The sequence below is a fragment of the Rhamphochromis longiceps genome, linkage group LG2 (assembly GCF_057381845.1).
Source record: "Rhamphochromis longiceps isolate RC_006_pf linkage group LG2, R_longiceps_female_GT1.1, whole genome shotgun sequence".
NCBI lineage: Eukaryota > Metazoa > Chordata > Actinopteri > Cichliformes > Cichlidae > Rhamphochromis > Rhamphochromis longiceps.
The window spans coordinates 32090556-32109787 of NC_140558.1; the positions used below are offsets into that span (position 1 = coordinate 32090556).

At 42.7% G+C, this 19232-nt stretch overlaps 1 protein-coding gene across 4 annotated transcripts; it reads right to left on the reverse strand.

Annotated features, from left to right (window-relative positions):
- Positions 1-213: 213 nt before the first annotated feature.
- On the reverse strand, positions 214-18743 carry spon2a (spondin 2a, extracellular matrix protein). 4 transcript variants are annotated; one of them, XM_085423515.1, is made up of 7 exons: positions 18590-18743; positions 18078-18150; positions 9801-10029; positions 7630-7850; positions 2039-2230; positions 1533-1704; positions 214-1162 (listed from the first exon to the last, which is right to left on the reverse strand). In XM_085423515.1, exons 3-7 carry the CDS (start codon positions 10027-10029, stop codon positions 975-977), a joined length of 1002 nt encoding a protein of 333 aa, XP_085279641.1. In that variant the 5' UTR covers positions 18078-18150; positions 18590-18743; the 3' UTR covers positions 214-974. The 4 variants fall into 4 exon arrangements, with proteins under 4 accessions (XP_085279641.1, XP_085279661.1, XP_085279652.1 ...); XM_085423535.1 differs by lacking the exon at positions 18590-18743 and having other exon boundaries at positions 18078-18224; XM_085423526.1 differs by lacking the exons at positions 18078-18150; positions 18590-18743 and adding an exon at positions 14648-14797.
- Positions 18744-19232: the final 489 nt, after the last annotated feature.

Genomic DNA, 19232 nt, shown 5'->3' on the forward strand with positions numbered 1-19232 from the left:
CTGCATGTGTCCAAACGATCTCACCTTTGCCTCTCTTTGTCTCCAAACTGCTCAATTTGTGCTGTCCCTAATGTCCCCCAATGAAAATCTGACGATATTCAGATAAATGCCTGGTCCTGACCCCATGCATTTAGTAAACATTTATTAAAATATATAATTTTCACACATAAACACCATACAGCTGGAAAACCACACTGAAGAACAACACAGAAATTAATTTGAAAAACACACCTCCATGTTTATTCATGAGTTATACAAGATACGATACATTAGAGTATGTACAAAAGTCTCAACAATGAAATATCAAAAGAGAAAATAATACAAATATTTTAATCTTTCTTCCAATAAAAACCTGCATCGTGTCTTATTGCAAGCCAGCTTCTTCAGACTGGCATTACGCTTCAAGTCAGCCACTGGGTGTCTCTTATGAAAGGTCATATTTATAAAATGTGGTGTGAGGTTATTTTGAAATCCGGCAAGCATGTATAGGTTATCTAAGAGAAGTAATGCCAGCATGCCTGTAGAGGTATGCAGTATGTGCAAGGACATTTGTGAGCACTCTGTGCCAGTGTGCAGCTATCGACATACAGTTTGAATGCATACGTTGCTGACAATGAACAGACCATAATCAGTTTTTCTCTTCTGCATCTACAACAGTTCCAAAAACCAAAAATATCACTTTGCACTCAAAACATTTAAACCGCTGTCTCAAGCTTTAATACCCGTTCAGCATGCAGTTACAATCAGACTCATAAACTTCAGTTCCAGAGGAGCGTTCGCCCTAAATCTGACGGCCTTCGCTGTTATCGCGCCACATCTTAAATTTACAAAACTGAGCTGTAACAAAGACAATTGAACCCCTCGCTTCATAAACGCGCCGATCAAGATGCAGAAACCTTTTAAAGTCCGGCAGTAATGACACAAAATCCCAGTGTGTTGCATACCGGCAGCATGCGTGCTCATGCACTCTGCAGCTACTGGAGTTGCATGCAGCTGTGCGGTACACATTCAGCCTGTTCCTCCAGCTCAGGGCAGGGGGTTCCAGCGTTGGCTGGTCGTAAGAGGATGTAACGTGTGCGGTGGCGGACGCCGCCCCTGGAGCAGGGACCCAGACACAAACCCCAAGACGACCAGAGCGACACTTCACAGTCCAATGGCGTTGCTGAGAAAGAGATGAGGAAAATATAAGAGACAGCCAAAAAGGTGTAGAAGTACTGCGATTTACCAAAGACGCAACTATGCTGTGAGTTTCCTGTAGCATTTAAAGGGACTGAGTGCATTCCCATTTTATACTATGATTTAACCAACCAAATACTCATTAAATCACATTTCTATTTATTCAGTAGAGACATAGACTGCTAACCTACTTAAATCATCATTAGATGTGACTAAATGAACCATAATGTGACTTCAATGCAATGAAAAACACAATAAAACCACATTATGTGTCTCTTTGATTACCTGTGCTCTCCTATCCAATCATTCGCATCGATATTTGGCCTTTCAGCATTAAATGTGTCCAGTGGTCATACCTGAGAAGCGGCGGGGACTGATAGAGTTGGGCAGAATGTGGTTGGACATCGCGGTTTGATGGTCACGTGATCTGCTCTGTCGCGTGATCCTTATGCTGGCAATCGGTGGAAGATCCTTCAAGCGTGGATAGTAGAAGGAGTTGGCCGGGTGGTTTGGAAACTGAGAGGTGATCTGGAGAAGTCAACAAAGAGCGGTGAGGCATATCTCATCAGGAGAGCCAGCAGATTCTCAAGACAACTTTGAATGGACAATAGCCCACTTTCAGACACATGCTGGGAAAAGATAGATGGTCCGTTACGCAAGAGAGCCTTCTTAACTGAAAAAACAACTTCATGTCAGACGTGAGGCCTGCCAAGCAATATCTTAAGTGAAGGAATGATATCCCTTAAGCATCCTGCAAAGTTCTAAAAATAAAAATAAGACTATACAAAAATGTACCTAGAACGTAGAGAAGTGTCAGGTTATGAGCACATGATGTACTAGTCCACACTGGAAGCATTCCTACCTTTGTGATGTTTTCTGGAGGGCTGGTGGGGAAGTTGGGAGAGGAGAAAGTGAATCCATTGTCTGTGCCGGCATCATAAGGGTGGAGGTCAACCGTCACTTCCTGTTTCCACTGGTTGCCCTCACAAAGATTTAGGCTGTCCACACCAACAAACCAGTCAGGGCTGGGGATCACCTTCACCATCAGGGACAGCTGTTGATACAAGAGACACTGTTAAGTGAATATTTAAGCTTATAGGCCAGAACTAGTCTTAATCGGTCAAGTCATCGGTTCATAAGCAGATTTAAACTGAGTGGCAAAGCTATAAAGTGCTTTAATGTTGACAGCATGGATGTCTTTGTGTCGGTGTCAGGGTGGAAAAGCTAACTTACAGGGCCCTGTGGGAAAAAATAAATGCCACCTAAACCTAAAAAGTGGCAGCAAGAACTGCAATCAAGCATTTGTAATAATTGGCAATAGGTCTTTCAGATTACTGGGGCTCACCATCTTTGCAGAATTGTTTTAATACAACCCTAGTAAGTGGTCTGCTTATGGTCATCCCAAAGCATCTCCATCAGATTTAACTCCAGACTTTGATTAGGCCACTCCAAAACCTTTCTGTTCATTTTTCAGTCATTCAGAGGTCAGTTTGGATAGCATTTTTCACTTCGTTCATAAACAAAATCATTGTACTTGGGTTTGACTAATGAAATGTGCATGATGATCTAAAACATGTAAGTGCAACAAATATGCAAAAAAAAAGAAAAAAGAAAGAAATCAGGAAGGGGCCAGATACGTTTGAATGAATTGTTCATTATTTTGATTTATTTTCACCCTGCAAAGCATCAGCAGCATTTTGTGTTCAGTCACTATTCTCAGATGTCAGACTATGACGGTGAGCATTTTCCTTTTAACATCAGCGATGATGAAAATGCAGTCACATTAATCATTAATTAGTAGTCTAACTCACTATAGCACAAATGTTACACTCAATCCTCTGTTATTAATTATTTCTGTGGTTACAATCAAAAGTCTAACTGTGGAATTTTGGATGAGAAAAGGCTGACCGAAGGCTGTTTGGGGAAGAAAAGACAAACAATCCATAAAAAACAATAAATCTGATCCCATCAGCACAGCAATATTTTGTTATAATGCTTCTTGTCTTTTAGTATAGTCTAAACCGTAATTATGTGGACAGCCAAGCTCTTTTTGTTCATCAGGCTCTGTGCTTTAGAGCATCCACTTTGTTCTAAAGTAATGCTAAAAACATCCCAGCTTTAATATGTAATAGACGTGATATACTTATATTTCCAAATTACAGGGCCCAGATTTTCGGGGGTTCAACAGCAGTTGGACATTTGGCTACCAAGTGTGTTACATTTAAACATTAGAATATGTACTAAAGAGTTTAGACTGACAAAAAGTGCTTGTCAATATAAGTAAACAACGTGGTCTTCCAGAGGGATCAGATAGTTGGCTTGACAGATCAACAGACAGGCATGCACGCAGTAACACTCTCAGAAATAAGCTTACAGTATAAGCCCATTTTTGTCCTGATAGGTATTATCTACACGAAGTTATCGCCTAAGCAACATTACTGGACCTTAAGGCAGCTTTTCAGGGGCCAAAGAGAGTACATATTTTCACTTTTAGGGTTTGTGAGGCAGATTATGTTCAGTTTCTTTAGTATCCAAGTCCTTTAATGTAATCAATTAGATTATGTTCACCTGTGACTCTGCTTCAATCTTCCGTCTGTGTATTTATAGTGCTGCCTTCCCTCTACTGTCAATGTCACTGTTAACTTTACACAATACAAGTTGCTGTTCTCTGGTTTTTAGTGTCTTCTAGCCCCAGGGAGTTTTTACTATTCATTGACTTTGTTTCTCTTTTGTGGTTTGCCTCACAAACATCATCAGCTTAACAAAGGGCTTGCCTTTTGCTCCTGCCCCCCCGTGTCTGCATGTTGGGTCCTTCTTCACCACACACTAACACCTAAACTTGTAAAACCTAAACTTGGGCTCTCTGTGTTAAAGTGGATACATGTGACTGTCCAAATGCTCACTGCGTGAACTATATTACAGGAATCATTCTGCAGAACTATAAATGCATTAAGAATGACATCACGCTCAAAAACACAGCTGATCTCAGGATTTATAGCTCTAAAACTTATAAATGCATGTGAGCTCATGAGTGCCAGTGACCTCATACAGGAAGTGGCCTGGAGGTCAGCACACACCGAGTTCACAGATGACCAGAAAAAAGCACATCTGAAAACGCCTTCTCACTCAAGGGCCGATATTTGAGGACCTTGGCTAAGCTGCTCAGTCTCAGGGAGGGATTGCTGGGCTTGGCTGGCTTTTGATGGATAGGAAAGGGTGGCCTGGAGGATGGGGGGGAAAGAGCTGGAACAGAAATCAAACTAGTCAAAAGAGACTCAGACAGGAGAGTAGCTAGAGTCAGAATGACACATGAGGTCTGTTTCTTGGCTGTAATTCATGCCAGAGAACAGAAAAAAACAAATCAGAGGTCGCACGCTTGCTTTTATGAATCTACTCATTCACTCTTTCCTTTCTTCCTCCCTTTATTCTGCAAACACCGCTCCTTCATCGTCCTCTTTTTTCAGCCTCCTCTGAAACAGCGGCTTTTCCAAGAAATCATTCCGCTATATCCATTGGGCCACTCAGCAAGGATGTCTTCTCAGGGGTATTCCTCGTCAGCAGCTTGATCAGTCCGCGGATGTTTTGCAACGCACGGGCCAGGAAGTGTCTCCAAAGCATAGACGGTTTCAAATCTCCCATGACCCCTCTCACTTTTTTCCCCAACCCATCAAAACAAACAGCATAGTCATCCCTGAAAGCATGCGACTCTGTCACCTGAATTCTTGCTCTCAAAAAGCCCTGAATTTCCCAACGGGGCTTATTCGTTGTAATCTGTCTGTTTTAAATTACACACCAAGAGCAGAAGAGTCATGAGCAGTGGAGATGGAAATCATATGTGTTTGGGATTTTTTTGCTTTTTAGGTCACTGAGCATGAATGTTTTGGTTGTTTGGAAGAGAAAGGATGGTATTTATAAATGAGCGTGCGGGAGAAACAGACAGAGAAGCACAATAGCAGACTGAGCAGACGACAGCTTCACATCATTCACGTGTGCTCAGCACAAAACCGCCGATGTCACGCTTTCCTTTGCTGTTCTGCCCACAGGTCTAAAAACAGACCATTTGAAAGCAGCCACAGGCATCATATACCTAGATGACAAGCTGCTAAGCTGCTGTCCATGACTCGTACTTACCAACGATGCCCTCCGACCAGGTTGTTTATGATTTTTTTAAGGTCCTCGGGTTCAAGCAGTGTGACAGGCAATAAACAAATGTAGGTCACCAGACTTTCAGGCAGACACACACCTATTCCTACAAGCTCCAGTAAAATGTCCACCCTCTCCTCTATACACCTTTTTCCTTCTTGTTCATCAGCTGCGTATGCCTGACTCATAAAGGGGTTATTTTATTTCGAGTTGTAACTTTTCCACATGGCCATGCCTCAAATCCTTTGCCTTTGTTTAAGGCCCGGCTCCTAAATTTAACCCGAGCCTCAACAAAGAGTCCAACCGTGACTTTTGCTCCCGCACTCGGTCACCATTCAAGATACGCAGCGCTATCCAGCAATGAGTAAAGCCACAACCTTAAATATGGCTCATGTGAGAGCATGAGGGTGGGAATGGATGTTTGTGTCTGTGTGTGCCTGTATGTCTGTGTCTATATGTCAGGTTGGGTATCAGACGCCACCTCTCTGGGGACACCTCAGGCCCTCCAAGGTTTGGAGGCCTATCTCCACCCACCACCACTTCCCCTGCCGGTGGCGGACTCCCTCAGGTGTCGGTGTGTTGGTGGTTCTTTGTGTCTGGGGGTGGGCGTCCGGGTACACACCGGCTCACTCCTTGGCGGCCGCTTGTCGGGGCCTGGGGCCTGGGGCTCGCTCGGGCCCCCTTTGGAGGTGGGGTGCCCCCGGCCTCTCGGCCTGGGGCTCGGTCACTCAGGCGCAGCTGGGGGCCGGCGGAGCTCACGGGCGCGTCACTGCAACTCCCCCTGACTTCTGCTCCGCGGCTGCTGGGCGAGCCCTCATCTGGGACTCTCCTCAGCTCTTACTGGAATAGTGGCGCGGCTGCCCCTCTGTTGGTCTTCCATGGTCTCTTGTGTTCTGGGGGCCTCTGGATATCTGGAGTTTTGATCTCCTCCATACCCGCTTCACACCCTGGAGGACGGGGCTGTGGCCCCCCCACACTCCCTAGCAGATCATTACATGGAGAAACCTTTGGAATGCAAGCATGCTGATCCACACAGGTATGCACACATGGGTATTCACAGACGCGGACTAAAGCTTTCTTGGCTGCTACCTCAAAGCACACTGTGCGCTGTCTATCTTGCGTGCTGCACAATATCATTTATTATTTAGTAAATATTGATATCTATGGCTAGCTAGTTTATTGTGATGGTGCTTTGTTTTCTCTATTATTATGTTGCTCTTTGTTGTTTGCTGTCTCCTCTGTTTGTTTTTTTTGTTTGTTTTTTTTTTTTCTCCATACAGGTGACCCAGGAGTTCTTTTTTTTTTTCTCTCTCTCTCTCTTCCCCCCCCTTCTCACCGTCTCTTCTTCCCTTTGGTTTTCTTTCTTTCTCTCCCCCTCTTTCTCTCAATCATTCCCCCTGTCCTATTTATTAAAAAAAAAAAAAAATATGGCTCATGTGGGACCACAGCGGTTATCCTCCACAGCTGGTTCTTTAGTGCAACAGTTTCACATTGTGTTTCCTTAGAAAAGGATTTTCCCTGCTAAGCTGCAGTACAGGAAATCTGACACAGAAGAAAAGAAAAGTTTGCAAAAAAAAAATCTTGGTAAACATTTACTTAATTTGGTTCACTCGGGTAGCTGAAGTCACATGAAGATGTTCTGATCACCTGGGATCACTTTAAGGTTGAGCACACGGGTAAAATGATCAAAGCAACCATTAAATGTTGGTGTAGAAGAGGCATGGGAGCATATGTTATTATTCTTGTCTGCTTCCAAAATATGGAGCCAGTTGAAGGCTTAAAGCAGGTAAACTGTTAGCAAAAGTTATCTACAAAAGCAGCTGACATTTTCTTGTCTTTATTGGACCATGGGCGAAGTGTAAAAACAGTGTGCTGCTCTTTATATAGTGGGTGTCATCTAGTTGTTATATATTTAATTTCATCATCACATGAAGACAGATTCCAGATTCCACTCGCTATATCGTAACGTTTGCTGTACCAATTTATCAAACTTCTTATCTAACGCTAAGAAAACAGGCAAATGTGTTTCCAGAAACAGCTCCCTGTGCTGCGCGTCATCATGGGTCCGCAGCAGACAGAGCACAGACCTTGCAGGATGGATGTGGGCGTTTGTGGCTGCAGAGCTGAAGCACTTCAGCTAAACATAGGCTGATTGGATAGTGGAAAGAAGTGGTGAAGTGTTTAATCAGAGCAGATGAACGTGGATGTTATGGGGAGGCTGGTCACCAGATGACGGAATAGGTTTAGCCCAGCAGATGGTTTGTGTGACTTACTGCGTCTGAGTATTTATGAAGGTAAATTTGTGCCTACCAGTGAACTCCGGGGATGAATAAGCATCTCTGTGGAGCTGTGCCCGATGCCGTTGGGGATGCCAGCCGTTCGGTACATGGCGCCGACCACGCGCTTCTTCCTGGCCTCCTTGGCTGTCTTCATCAGCTCCACCGTCACTCCGAGTTCAGCGAAGCTCTGAACCCCTGCGCTGGCTGGAGCGCCCTCCTCCCATAGCCGAAAATGACGATTATGGCTGACCGCTAAAGAGAGAAAAGAAATTGAAGAAAGAGGAGATGACAGGAGTAAGATGCTTATTCACTGGAATGCATATCAATGTCAGCGAAGCACCACAGAGCCTCAGCCAGACGATGAGATCATTTCCACCAGTGGAGCCTCCATGTATTTCTATGGCTCTCTCCTCCTTCCTGCACTTAAGCATTTAATTCTAAAGGAATTGCCCACATGCATGTCTTTGGCAATATTGCAAGGTTACAGTTACGTCTTTTCTCCATCTATCACTGAAGAAACCACAACACTGCTGCCAGGAGGTAGGTCAGGAACTCGGATTGGCAGCCAGATGGTGGATAAAATAATAAATTCATAACTTTTACTCTTGCTTTTTCTGATACGTCGGGTCCGTGAGCATTTGCCTCACATTCCTATGTTTTGTTGTGGCTATCTATGAAATCGCTTTGAATGGAGACACTGATTTAGGCTGAACTGTTTGTACCACAGCTTCTGAAGCTACGTTGTTGAATCCCACAGAGCTACTGGCCTGGGCCGGTGGTTTTAAGGGCAAAGTAAGGTTAGCCAGAAACACGTTGACAAATGCTCTGATGGTTCTGCCTTACCTCACTTTTCAGACCTGCGTACAGACGCACGCACGCCAACGCATTTAAGTTAAAACGCCGAACCACACACACACATGATCTGCCCAGCACACTTCACACACTATCTTGTTTCTTTCCAAACTGCGATTACTTCATGCTTAATTACATTACCATCCTAACAAACTTCCCACAAGCATCATTGAAACTTGATAACCCATCACGTTTGAGCCCTATCAAGACATTAAATCCCATTTCCCTCTAATTCTCTTGAGTATTTGTTTTTGGCTATGACAAACTCCATTCCTCCTTTATTCTGTTGGCCGTCAGACCTTCTTCAGGTTGTTTTTTTGTGCGGTGACAGATTTCATCCCCAGTTTTCTTTGTGTCCCCCTGCTGCAGACTCTGAGGCTACTGAAGTCTTTGTTTTTCTTTTCTTGTGACAAAGTCCAATCCCCGGTGCCCAGCACCCTAGAACATTAAAAGCCATTATGGGTGTGTCAGAATCTCTGATGCCTCTGTCTATATGGAGTAAGTAGGACATCATCCTCTGGCAAAGCAGTCAAGCACCAATGGGAGACCTAGAAACCAGACAAAGCTGCAGCCACCACACAGCAGTCCAAGACGCCGCACACACAGATGTGCAGACATCTGCCATCCATCCATCCACAATGTTTGTTTTTTGCTTTTTTTAAAAGAGGGAGAATATAAGGTTGTATCTGGTTCTGCTTCTCCTCCTCCTGGCTCCGAGGTGAGTGGTCTGACCCCACCACACCCCAACTATCATCACCCACCTTCAGCAGCCCCAAACTCACCACTCCAGTCTTTACCGCCAACACTGTGGTAAACCAGCGGAAATGTGGGAAGGAGAGTAGGACTGACTCGAAGAAATAGAGAAATATTAAAGATACAGCTGAAGAGAAGTTAGAGAAACAAAGAGAAACGCTACCATCTGGGAGCGTTTAGGTTGTTTTTCTTGTTGCTCTCAACTTTTTGCTGTTTTGCTCATTAACATCTCTAACCTCTTTTTGTATGCAGTTGTGCATGAAGCTCCTTGATGAGGAACAAAAAATAAATAAACTGCCCTTGGGTGAAGCAGAAGTTGCTTCAGTGTGACTGCTCGTCCAAAATGTCCTTAAGTCTCACTGTGAATGTGATTTGTGCATTTTGATTGGCTCACCTGTTACACAAAAGCTTTACATCGGTAAACTCTTAACTGCTGAAAATAAATGAAAAAAAAAATACTGTGACTCTTTGCTGCTGTTGCGAATCTGAAGTAATAGTGCACATGCAATGGATTATCAGGTGTCACAGTAAAAATTTCCATTTAACATGGATGATTTTCCAGTAACCTGTGTTTCCACCCCCATGGGTCTTTCTCACCTATGAGTTTGGACCACTGTGCAGGGGGTCGGAACAGTGGATACTGCTTTGGGAAAGCCTGAGGGCTCCAGTGACCAGTAAAGACCAGGATGTAGGAAGCAGGACTCTTGGCTGTGCATTCTGTCCCAATGAGCGGTCGCAAAGGCCCAGCAAATGTGAAGCCAAGCTTCACAAGTACGAGAAGGAGCTGCTGCAGCCAGCCACAGGTCAGGTGCTCTGATGACATCATCTGCAAGAAATGGAGAAATGAAAAACAAAAAAACAAAAAAACAAAAAAACATTAAAGTCTTTCTCCTTGCTCTGTGCACAATCATTGTAAAAAGAAATAAATAAATCACTGTGGCAAATGGCATGAACAAAAAGCTGCTGAACAAGTCTACCATAAACTCTGTGACATATAATCTTTGTACGTGGGCAAGTAAATGAAAAGATCGCAAGACGAACATTTAGGAAACCAAACCCAGACAATCCCGGAAAATCAGTATGAGTGGGGAAATTCCATATCCCAGCCCTGATATCAAAACACAGCCTTTTTATCAAAGACCAAAGCCCGATGAACTCCCTGACCCTTAGGCTTCCTATTAAAGAAACTCTCCCATTTCTTTGGTCGGGCCAAGAGACTTCTGACAAAAAGCCAATTTCTGGCTACAGGGAAAACATCACGTTGTAATGTCTGCTGTAGACGCCGCCTTTAAATAAAACAACATCTCTGAGGATGGATACAAATTTCTGTCTGCTCTACTGATCTCACCGACTGACCATCCACTGACCACCAGCTGCTGACTCAGACTCACACTCTATTAAGAGGCAGAGGGGCGACGGGGGCATGACAATTGCTCAAAATGCATTTCAGCTCCATAGGTCACAGTCTAGAAACCCCCATTTGTTTTGAACTCTTTGTGATTTTTACATTCATGAGAACAATATTATTGGGAAATCCACAGAAATTCTGGTGAAAATGCTTTTAGTTGAATTTATTTTTAAATTTGTGGTGTTTTGTTTTTCTGTTTTTTTAATGAGTCTACCGTTGTGGAGAGATAATCTGTTATCTCTAACAAAGTAGCCAACAAAGTAGTCACTACATCCGTCCTCTCAATTTTCTGTTTTATAGCAACAATAACATTATTCACTTTGTTGGAGTGTTGGCCTGGTATTTACTGTCATTGGACGAGCAGAAGAAAATGGATGGCTGTGAATTATAAACTCTCTCCACCACAACTACTTCTATGTTCCATACTGAGGGTAAACAAGTAGTGTTGTTTTTACTTTGTTTTTTAAGATTATTACAAAAAATCTCAGCTCAACTTGCAACTTTGCAATCAAACCAACTATAAAAACCAGATAAACTGCTGGGACAGCTGTTCATTAGCAGAAGTACAGAATCGGCCAATCACAGGGCAAGAATTCTGTGCATTTCTGTGCAGACATAAAATAGAAAGGCAAAATTAAAATTGACTTTAATAACTACTTGTTACAACCAAGGTATGCAGAAGAGCAACTCTGAACCTTGAAGCTGAAAGGCTACAGCAGCAGAAAACCAAATTGGGTGCCGATTTTGTCAACTAAGAACAGGAAGTCGAGGATAAAATTCATAGAGCTCACCAATACTGAACAACAGCAAACTGGAAAAATGTCCCAATTTCTGCTGCAGCTTTCAAAAGGTAGAGTCAGAATCTGGTGTAAATAACATGAAAGCATGGAACCATCCTGCTCTGTATCAACAGTTCAGGCTGGCTGTGGCTGGCAGCCTTTGGGCTCCTTCATACCAACTGAGCATTGCTGTTGATCATGTCCATCTGGATGCTTCCAGCCATGTCACAAAGCTCAAATCATCTCCAAATGGTTTCTTGAACATGACAATGAGTTCACTGTATTCAAATGGCCTCCACAGTCACCAGTTCTCAATTCAATAGAGAAACTGTGGGATGTGGTGCAACAGGAGATGTACAGCCAACAAATCTGCAGCAACTCTGTGATGCTGTTGTGTCAACATGGATCAAAATCTCTGAGGAACGTTACCAGCACCTTGTTGTATTTGTGCCATGAAGAATTAAGGTACTTCTGGGGGCAAAACAGAGTCCAACCAGGTACTAGCAAGTAATAAAGTAGCCAGTACACAAAAAGGAAAGACACACAGGGGCAGTGCATTAAAAACTTGAGCAATTGCAAAGGTGGGAAACACACAAGGGCAGGAAGCGGAGGATTAGGAAGCGGATTCTCACAGTGAAGAGGACAGCATTTGTGTTTGCTGCCAGCTTTCAAGGGTAGCTGTAATGACAGAACTTTGAGCAACTGGCATAGCCTTACTGTTGAACTCTTAATGGCAAAGAAAGAGTCCCACTGTCAGAAGAGTTAAAGAAGACGAGCAAGAAGAGCGGCAGAAAATCAGTAGTTGGATTCAGAAGGAAATTCACAGCCTCGGGACCCAAGAGGATTCAAAAGCAATTATTAGCTAGCATTATTTCTCCTAAATGAAAGAACAACCCTGCAGTGCTGTGTGTCATAGTGTGCACGTACCAATTTACATCTAAATTTGTTCCAGATCTGGCTTTTTGATTCCACTTTCAAAATGTGATCTTACAATTATTCCCAAATACCGTCCTAATCCAAACTGGCACCTAGATTAGATGGGCCCAAAGTCATCGACATGCTTCGCTGAGTCGAGCATTTCAAGGGAAAATACACAAAATGACATCACCTCACTTATTGTGTTTTATTTGCAGATCCTTTAGCTCCGTCTCCAGTCTGTAACTTCGAGGCAGATCTTTTTTTCCGTTTGTGTGATACAGAAAGGGAGAGTGGCATTTGTGTGAGTTACTACAGTATAACTAAAACTCCAAGCAGCTGCAGAATGCAGACAGTTAAATTTGGGCAAGTCAAAAACACACACATGTGTATGTAACACCCCCCCCCACACACACACACACAACACTCATGTCCACATTGTCAGTGAAGTCTATTTTCAGGGGTCAGATAGTATTACTCCTCCAATATAGCTGCAAAACTCCAACTCTGACACTTTTCTGACCGCGTCCTCGCAGCGTGTTTTATCCATTCCCCGTCTCCATTAAATGTCTCCACTGCACTGTTTAACTGCCAGCTGTAAAAAAATACCCCACATATGGTGACACACAGAGGTCCCAATTGATCGTGCAGCTCAGTCATCAGATCACCTCACTGACTGCTGCAGCTTGGCTGGAGTCAGATGAAGCTTCAGGATGAGAAGTATGGGTCTCCTTCCAGAGAGTAACTTCAGCTTCTTATCTTATCTTTGTGACTGAAGCTTGTGTGTGGAAATTCATGACCTGGACCCTGCAGGCTTTAACATCACCATGTGAACTTGGTAACTGTGACTGTCCTGTCTGCTCTCTCCACTATGTTTATTAGAGAAAAGGAGGTCAACGCTGTGACAGGGTGATGCAAACACTTACTTAAACACTCTGGACATATATGATCTTTTATTCTGAAATTATTTGTTTCTGATCAACTCTGACCTGCTCTACAGTGAGACTGGTTTATTTGACCCTCTTACGCTCCTTTTGAATTCATCCCATTGACCCCGTAACACACTAAAGAGACATTTCTTGAATTCCCACATGGACACGGTGAACTTTATCGGTTAGCACGCAGACACACTACCAGCTGATGCGTGCTGCTGCAACACACGCAGAGATAATAGCTTCTTTTTTTTTTAAAAATACACATAAAAGACACAAAAACTGTCAAACACGCAGTTACATGCACGCACACAATTTAGATGTGCACTCACCAGTCGGCACAGACAGACAAACACAGCGGTGTTTCTGTCAGGCACGAGACACAATAAAACAAGGGGATGTGGCGCAGAGCCAAACTTAAGCGGCTGCCGCCCTCCGGGCACATTTACTGTGCAATTAAAGTGGCTTCAAGCAGAGATAATACACACATTCACCTCAGCTCATACACAAAGGCATTCGGTTATGAACACAAAAGCACAGATTTGTTCACGCAGCCAGAGGTACGTTTGTTTTTAACAAGAAAATGGAAAGGGGATAATTTGCTTTTGTGGCCAAGATTTTTCATGAAAATCTTTTACGGGGCAACGGCCGGTTTAGGAGTTTGTGTCGAGAAGGGAGACACATCAGTCTGTCTTAAATTAGCCTACTTCTGTGCAACCATTTCATTCATTCGTGCATACAAAGAGAAAACGCAGTGAGATGTGCATCACATCGACGGCAGGTCTGAAACTTTAACTGCTTCTCGTGTAGCTGGAAGGGAAATTATGATACCTGGTACAAAAGAAAAGTGAGGAGGCACTGCCTGAGTTTGGCTTTCCTGACGATATGGATTTATAATATGAAAAAAGAAGAACTAAAAATCAGCTGTGAAACAGAAAAATCTAGTCGAATCATTCCTGCAAGGGAAGAGTTCAGTGATGGGAAATTGATTCATCTCTTTATTTACTTGAATATTTCAATCACTGCCACTTAACACAAATCTGCTACATTTCAGAGAGAATAGTGTAATTATTAGATACTTTACTAGCTAGTAGCAAGATCACAAATTAGTTTTGTGTACAACCAACCTTCAGTCTGGGCTTTTTAAATGCATGCAGTATAACATAACGCTGAATTTGCAGAATTAGATACTTTCAATTGAAATTTGATGTGTCATATGATTATATTACATTATATTTCAGAGGCAATACTGACAAGGTTAAAATTATACATTTACTTAAGCAAGATTTTCCATTAAAGTGGGTATTTGGGTTAAACTCACCCAGGCTTTCTGTGCAGTGAATGAATGAAGTGTGTGTTCCCTACCTGTGCTGGATTATCAGTGACAGAGAGAAGCTGCAGCAGACTCACAGAGAGGGTACAGCTCCACTTGCTCCCTATTGTAACCGGTTTTCTGGTGCAGCCTTATCAACCTTTATCCCTCGGTTGCCCGTCTTTATCTCTTTCCAAATTTCTCTCCTCCTCCCTTCTCCGTATCTCCTCATGTTACCCTTTCTCTCTTCCTTTCTCCTGCTTTCTCCTCCCCCTCCTCGTTTTTTTTCCCTTTTCCTCCCCCTACTTCTCCTTGTATGGAAAGGCAGTTAACAGCCTCACTCCTCTCCCCTCTTTTCTCCCTCTTAGCCTCTCTCTCTATTCTTTCAGTGGCTGTGTAAATTCAACAGGCACATTGCTGACAAGGTAATCAACACCACCTTGGCCTCTCTCTCTCTCGTCATACCCCGTTCAGCTCTATGTATTATCTTGCCCCCGTTTTTCAGCTCAAGCTGTCAGACTTGAGAGGTGTAGAGTTGCTGAATAATGGCAGTAAATTAGAAAGAGAAAGAAGCGGGGCTTCATGCACAGACATGCAACCTGGATAACAGATGAGCTCAGTCTGGACAGAAACATGGGCTTTTATTTCTGCAGTGAATGCACTGATTGGACACCGCAGATAACCAAAGAGTTTAAAGTGGTTCCTGTCTACTTTTTTTCCCACCCCTTTCAAATAGTTCTCCTGTCCTGTGGCCTATCCATCTGTGATCTCAGTTGAGGAACCCCATTTCCTCAGGTCAGAGTGTCTAAGTATGTGTGTGTATATGAGAGAGTGAAAGAGACGTGTGGCCACCAGGTCCCACAGCTGGTAGACACATGGACGACCAGGGAGGTTTCTGTTGCCGGCCGCCACAAACTTATCAACGTGTCAGAGGCTGAAACTAAATAAGACTGTTTGTACGCGGTGCAACAAAGCAGCCTGCGTGTCATCAAAACACACACCCTGCTTGGGCTCAGTGTGGACCGAGCCTTGCCACTCTCAAGACATGTGCTATCAGCTTGACCTGGCAAACATCAGCCAGAGCAAGAAGAAAACAGGCAGCCACGTCACTATATAGCCCTAAACCTTCCTGGAATAAGAAGGGATGAAGAGGCGAGGGCAGAGGAAGAGTGGGGTTAGATGTGGATCGGGTAACAATTTGGACTTTGTGTCCTGCAGTTATAAACAATCACGCAAACACCATCAAACACATCTGTTTCCACTACTACTTCCTCACCAGCTCTATCTATCTATCTATCTATCTATCTATCTATCTATCTATCTATCTATCTATCTATCTATCTATCTATCTATCTATCTATCTATCTATCTATCTATCTATCTATCTATCTATCTATCTATCTATCTATCTATCTATCTGTTCATGCTGATGCTGTTGAAAGTAGGTTACGGGAAATAAGCATGACTCCCTTGCTGCTGCCTGCTGATTAATGACAGTGAGCTTAGCATCCAGACTGACTTACCGCGTTAATGTGAAATGTCAGTGACACTCTATCAGCTGCACAGGTGTGCATACGTGCATGCAATCAAACACACTGCACCCACAAAACGACCTCAGTTTTGACCCCACATTGGGAGGTATGCCGGTGGACACTGACACACGTGTGCCTGCAAACCTATGTGGGAATTGATGAATGCTTACATTACCATAACACATGCAGAGCTCACGGTTAAGCTGCGCTCTCCAGCGCACACACACACTCAAAAAGTCTCGCTTTAGGACACCGGATACAGCAGCGGATTTGCCTGACTGACGCAAATCGGCAAGATAGCTGGAGGTTTTCTTCCTGTCGATCACGTGCTCACGTCAGTGCTACACGAGCCAAGCGAGTAGGGCAATGAAAGGAAAACCGTGAGCTAATCACAGAGCGTTGTGCGTGGGACATACTAGATCCACTATGTCAGCCTCACTGCCATGAACAGTCTGCACCCCTATAACAGGAAAGAACAGCAGGGAGAACAGATGGATTACACCGATACACGGTGCATGAGACCAAAACCAACAATGTGTTCATCCATCTCTCAACTCCTCAGCACATCTTTACCCTCCCTCTGCCACGCAGCTTAAACTCATTTATCCCTGCAAGAGATAAATATTTAAAAACAAGTCACAAATATATACTCGTTCCCTAAAACACATGGGTGTGGAGATGTTACCAATCAAAGAGGAGTTGGCACGACAGAACAGAACATTTTGGTATAGGTTTCGATGTTTTGCAAAATGAAAATAAAAACAGAATCCAATAATTTTTAAATCATCTAAAATACTGTAAATAATTGAAATGTGAAAACTGAGAAATTTGTTTATTTCTTTGACCCAAAAAACACTATTTGAAGAGGATGTGACAGGGTCATGTTTACCCCTGTGTTACATCAGCTCATCTTTTAACAACAGTCTATAAGAGTTCGTGAACCGAGCAGAGCGACTGCACTAGCTTTGCAAGAAATGTATTTCCCAGTCTTGCTTGACAGAAGATGTTAGGTTCTCAACAGGGGGATTCAGGGCCTTTGTTAAAATGTATTACTCATTTATAAAGACACATACAGCTCATTTCATCTGTCCCCAAACAGACCCTGATTCGCTGCAATGGTAAGAAAGACCAGTGAAAATTTGTGATCAAACACCACCTCAGATTTCAAAGTGTGAATACATTCTCAGAAAGTGGGTCGACATCTTTAAAAATTACACATATTTTGAAAAGTACTCCAAAGAACCAAAATTTTCACAACAGCCATTATGTATGTCCAACCTTTGGACCTCGATTTTTTAATACAAATCGTAGATCTGCATGATTTGTGCTGATTTGAGATGGAGTGACCCATAATTACCTCAGAGTACCGTAAATGATGAACTGAAGCAGAGCATCTTGTTTTTTACGTCTTGTCTTTGAATTTGTAAATCGTTATTTGTGCTTTTGAAACCCATTTAGAATTTAATACAGCTGTATTTTCTAAATTCTGTATGCTTCACATTGTTTTGTTGTTTTTACTTACGTTTTGCACATTATCTCAAATATTTAAGTTATGTTATCTGTGATAAAGTCCCCTGTATTACCAAAGTGATGTTTTTTTTTTAACAAAGTTGAAGTCGAAGATAAATTAACTATCTCAGAGTATCAGAGTACCGGATTCATTCATTTTAAATTGAAAGCAAAACTGGTATCTTACTGATTCGGTTACTAGAAAAGAATGAAATTACTCCAAAGATGCCAAACAGCTTTGAAGATAGGATCCCTCCACATGGGGGGACATCAATCTGCCAGACTAATTTATCATAAGGGCAAGCACGCAACCAATATGAGACACATGTGGGTCCGTCAAACCGCTCCCCTGTATAACCAGAAAGACTCCAAACAGTTTTATTTCTTAACGTTTTCAACTCTGTATCTAAGACCTCTGTGTTGTTTTCTTTTCCACTCAAACCTGCAGACGACTCGTTTTAAAGAGTAGTTAAATGAAATTACTGACCTTGCAGAAGCAGGGCAGGAACCAGTTCTCACATTTTACTGGCCTGACCTGAAGGACTCCCTCCTCCTCTGAACTAAACAAACAAATAAAAAAAAATGTGTTGGCACAGCATGGGAACTGACAGATGTCGCAATGGTGTGTTTGAAGTGTGTGTGAATCAGGTCTGGTAAATAATACCGTTGGCACCCTGGGCCTGCTTCATCTGCACACATGGTTACATAACACAGTATATGCTTGTCACTCTCTTAAACAAAAACAGTAAGTAGGGCTGATACTACCTCTGATGACTGATAATAATTTTGTAGTTTGTATGAACTGCAATTAAATTTGGTTAATTTTATTTGAACCATAATTTAACCAAGAAATTTTAGAAAATAGACTAAAATCTCTTTTTCTTTATACATCTATCTTCCAAACACAACAACATTCAGGTATAGCTGCTAGCATATACCTCAATACCATTATTGAGCTAAAGTGGTACATATGGTTACTATTAAACCTTGAAAACTAACCTTTTAAGAAAAAAAAGCCAAGACCCAACCTAGCTATACAGTAAAACAATTCTAAAAAGCACATAAACAGCTGAAATTGAGTCACTTTTGATTATTGAGGCAAGATGCTCAGAGCTACATTAGCCGCTACTAGCATAGTAGCTGCTTTGTTGGTAGTGTGGGTGCCAGGAAAATGTATGCAGTTATTAAAATATGTGTAAACTTACATGGAAATACATCAGTATGTAAGACAAACACAGAGTTTGTGCAGTTTGAACACTCAAAGTCAGTATTTGGTGACTTAATTCTTCAATACAGTCTGAAAATTTTTAGGCTGCTTCGAAGCTCTCCAGCTCTTCTCTTTTTTGGATATTGACTGCCTTTTGCTCTGTTTTCTGTCGAGATGAACCCATAGTGCGACCCGGGCTCTGGGGAGGCCAGTCCATGACTGACGGTGTTTCACTGTTTTTCCATCTAAGTATGTTTTAATTGCATCGGCAGAGTATCTGTGATCATTGCTAAAAAATGAAGCTGTTAACAGTCTGATGCTTGCCAGATGGCATTGCATAGTGGATCAAATATGACCGTAATTTTATGTGTTTATTTTAACGTTCTCCAATGCTATTGGCTGAAATGCAGCTCTAAACCTCTGTGCCTCCACCAC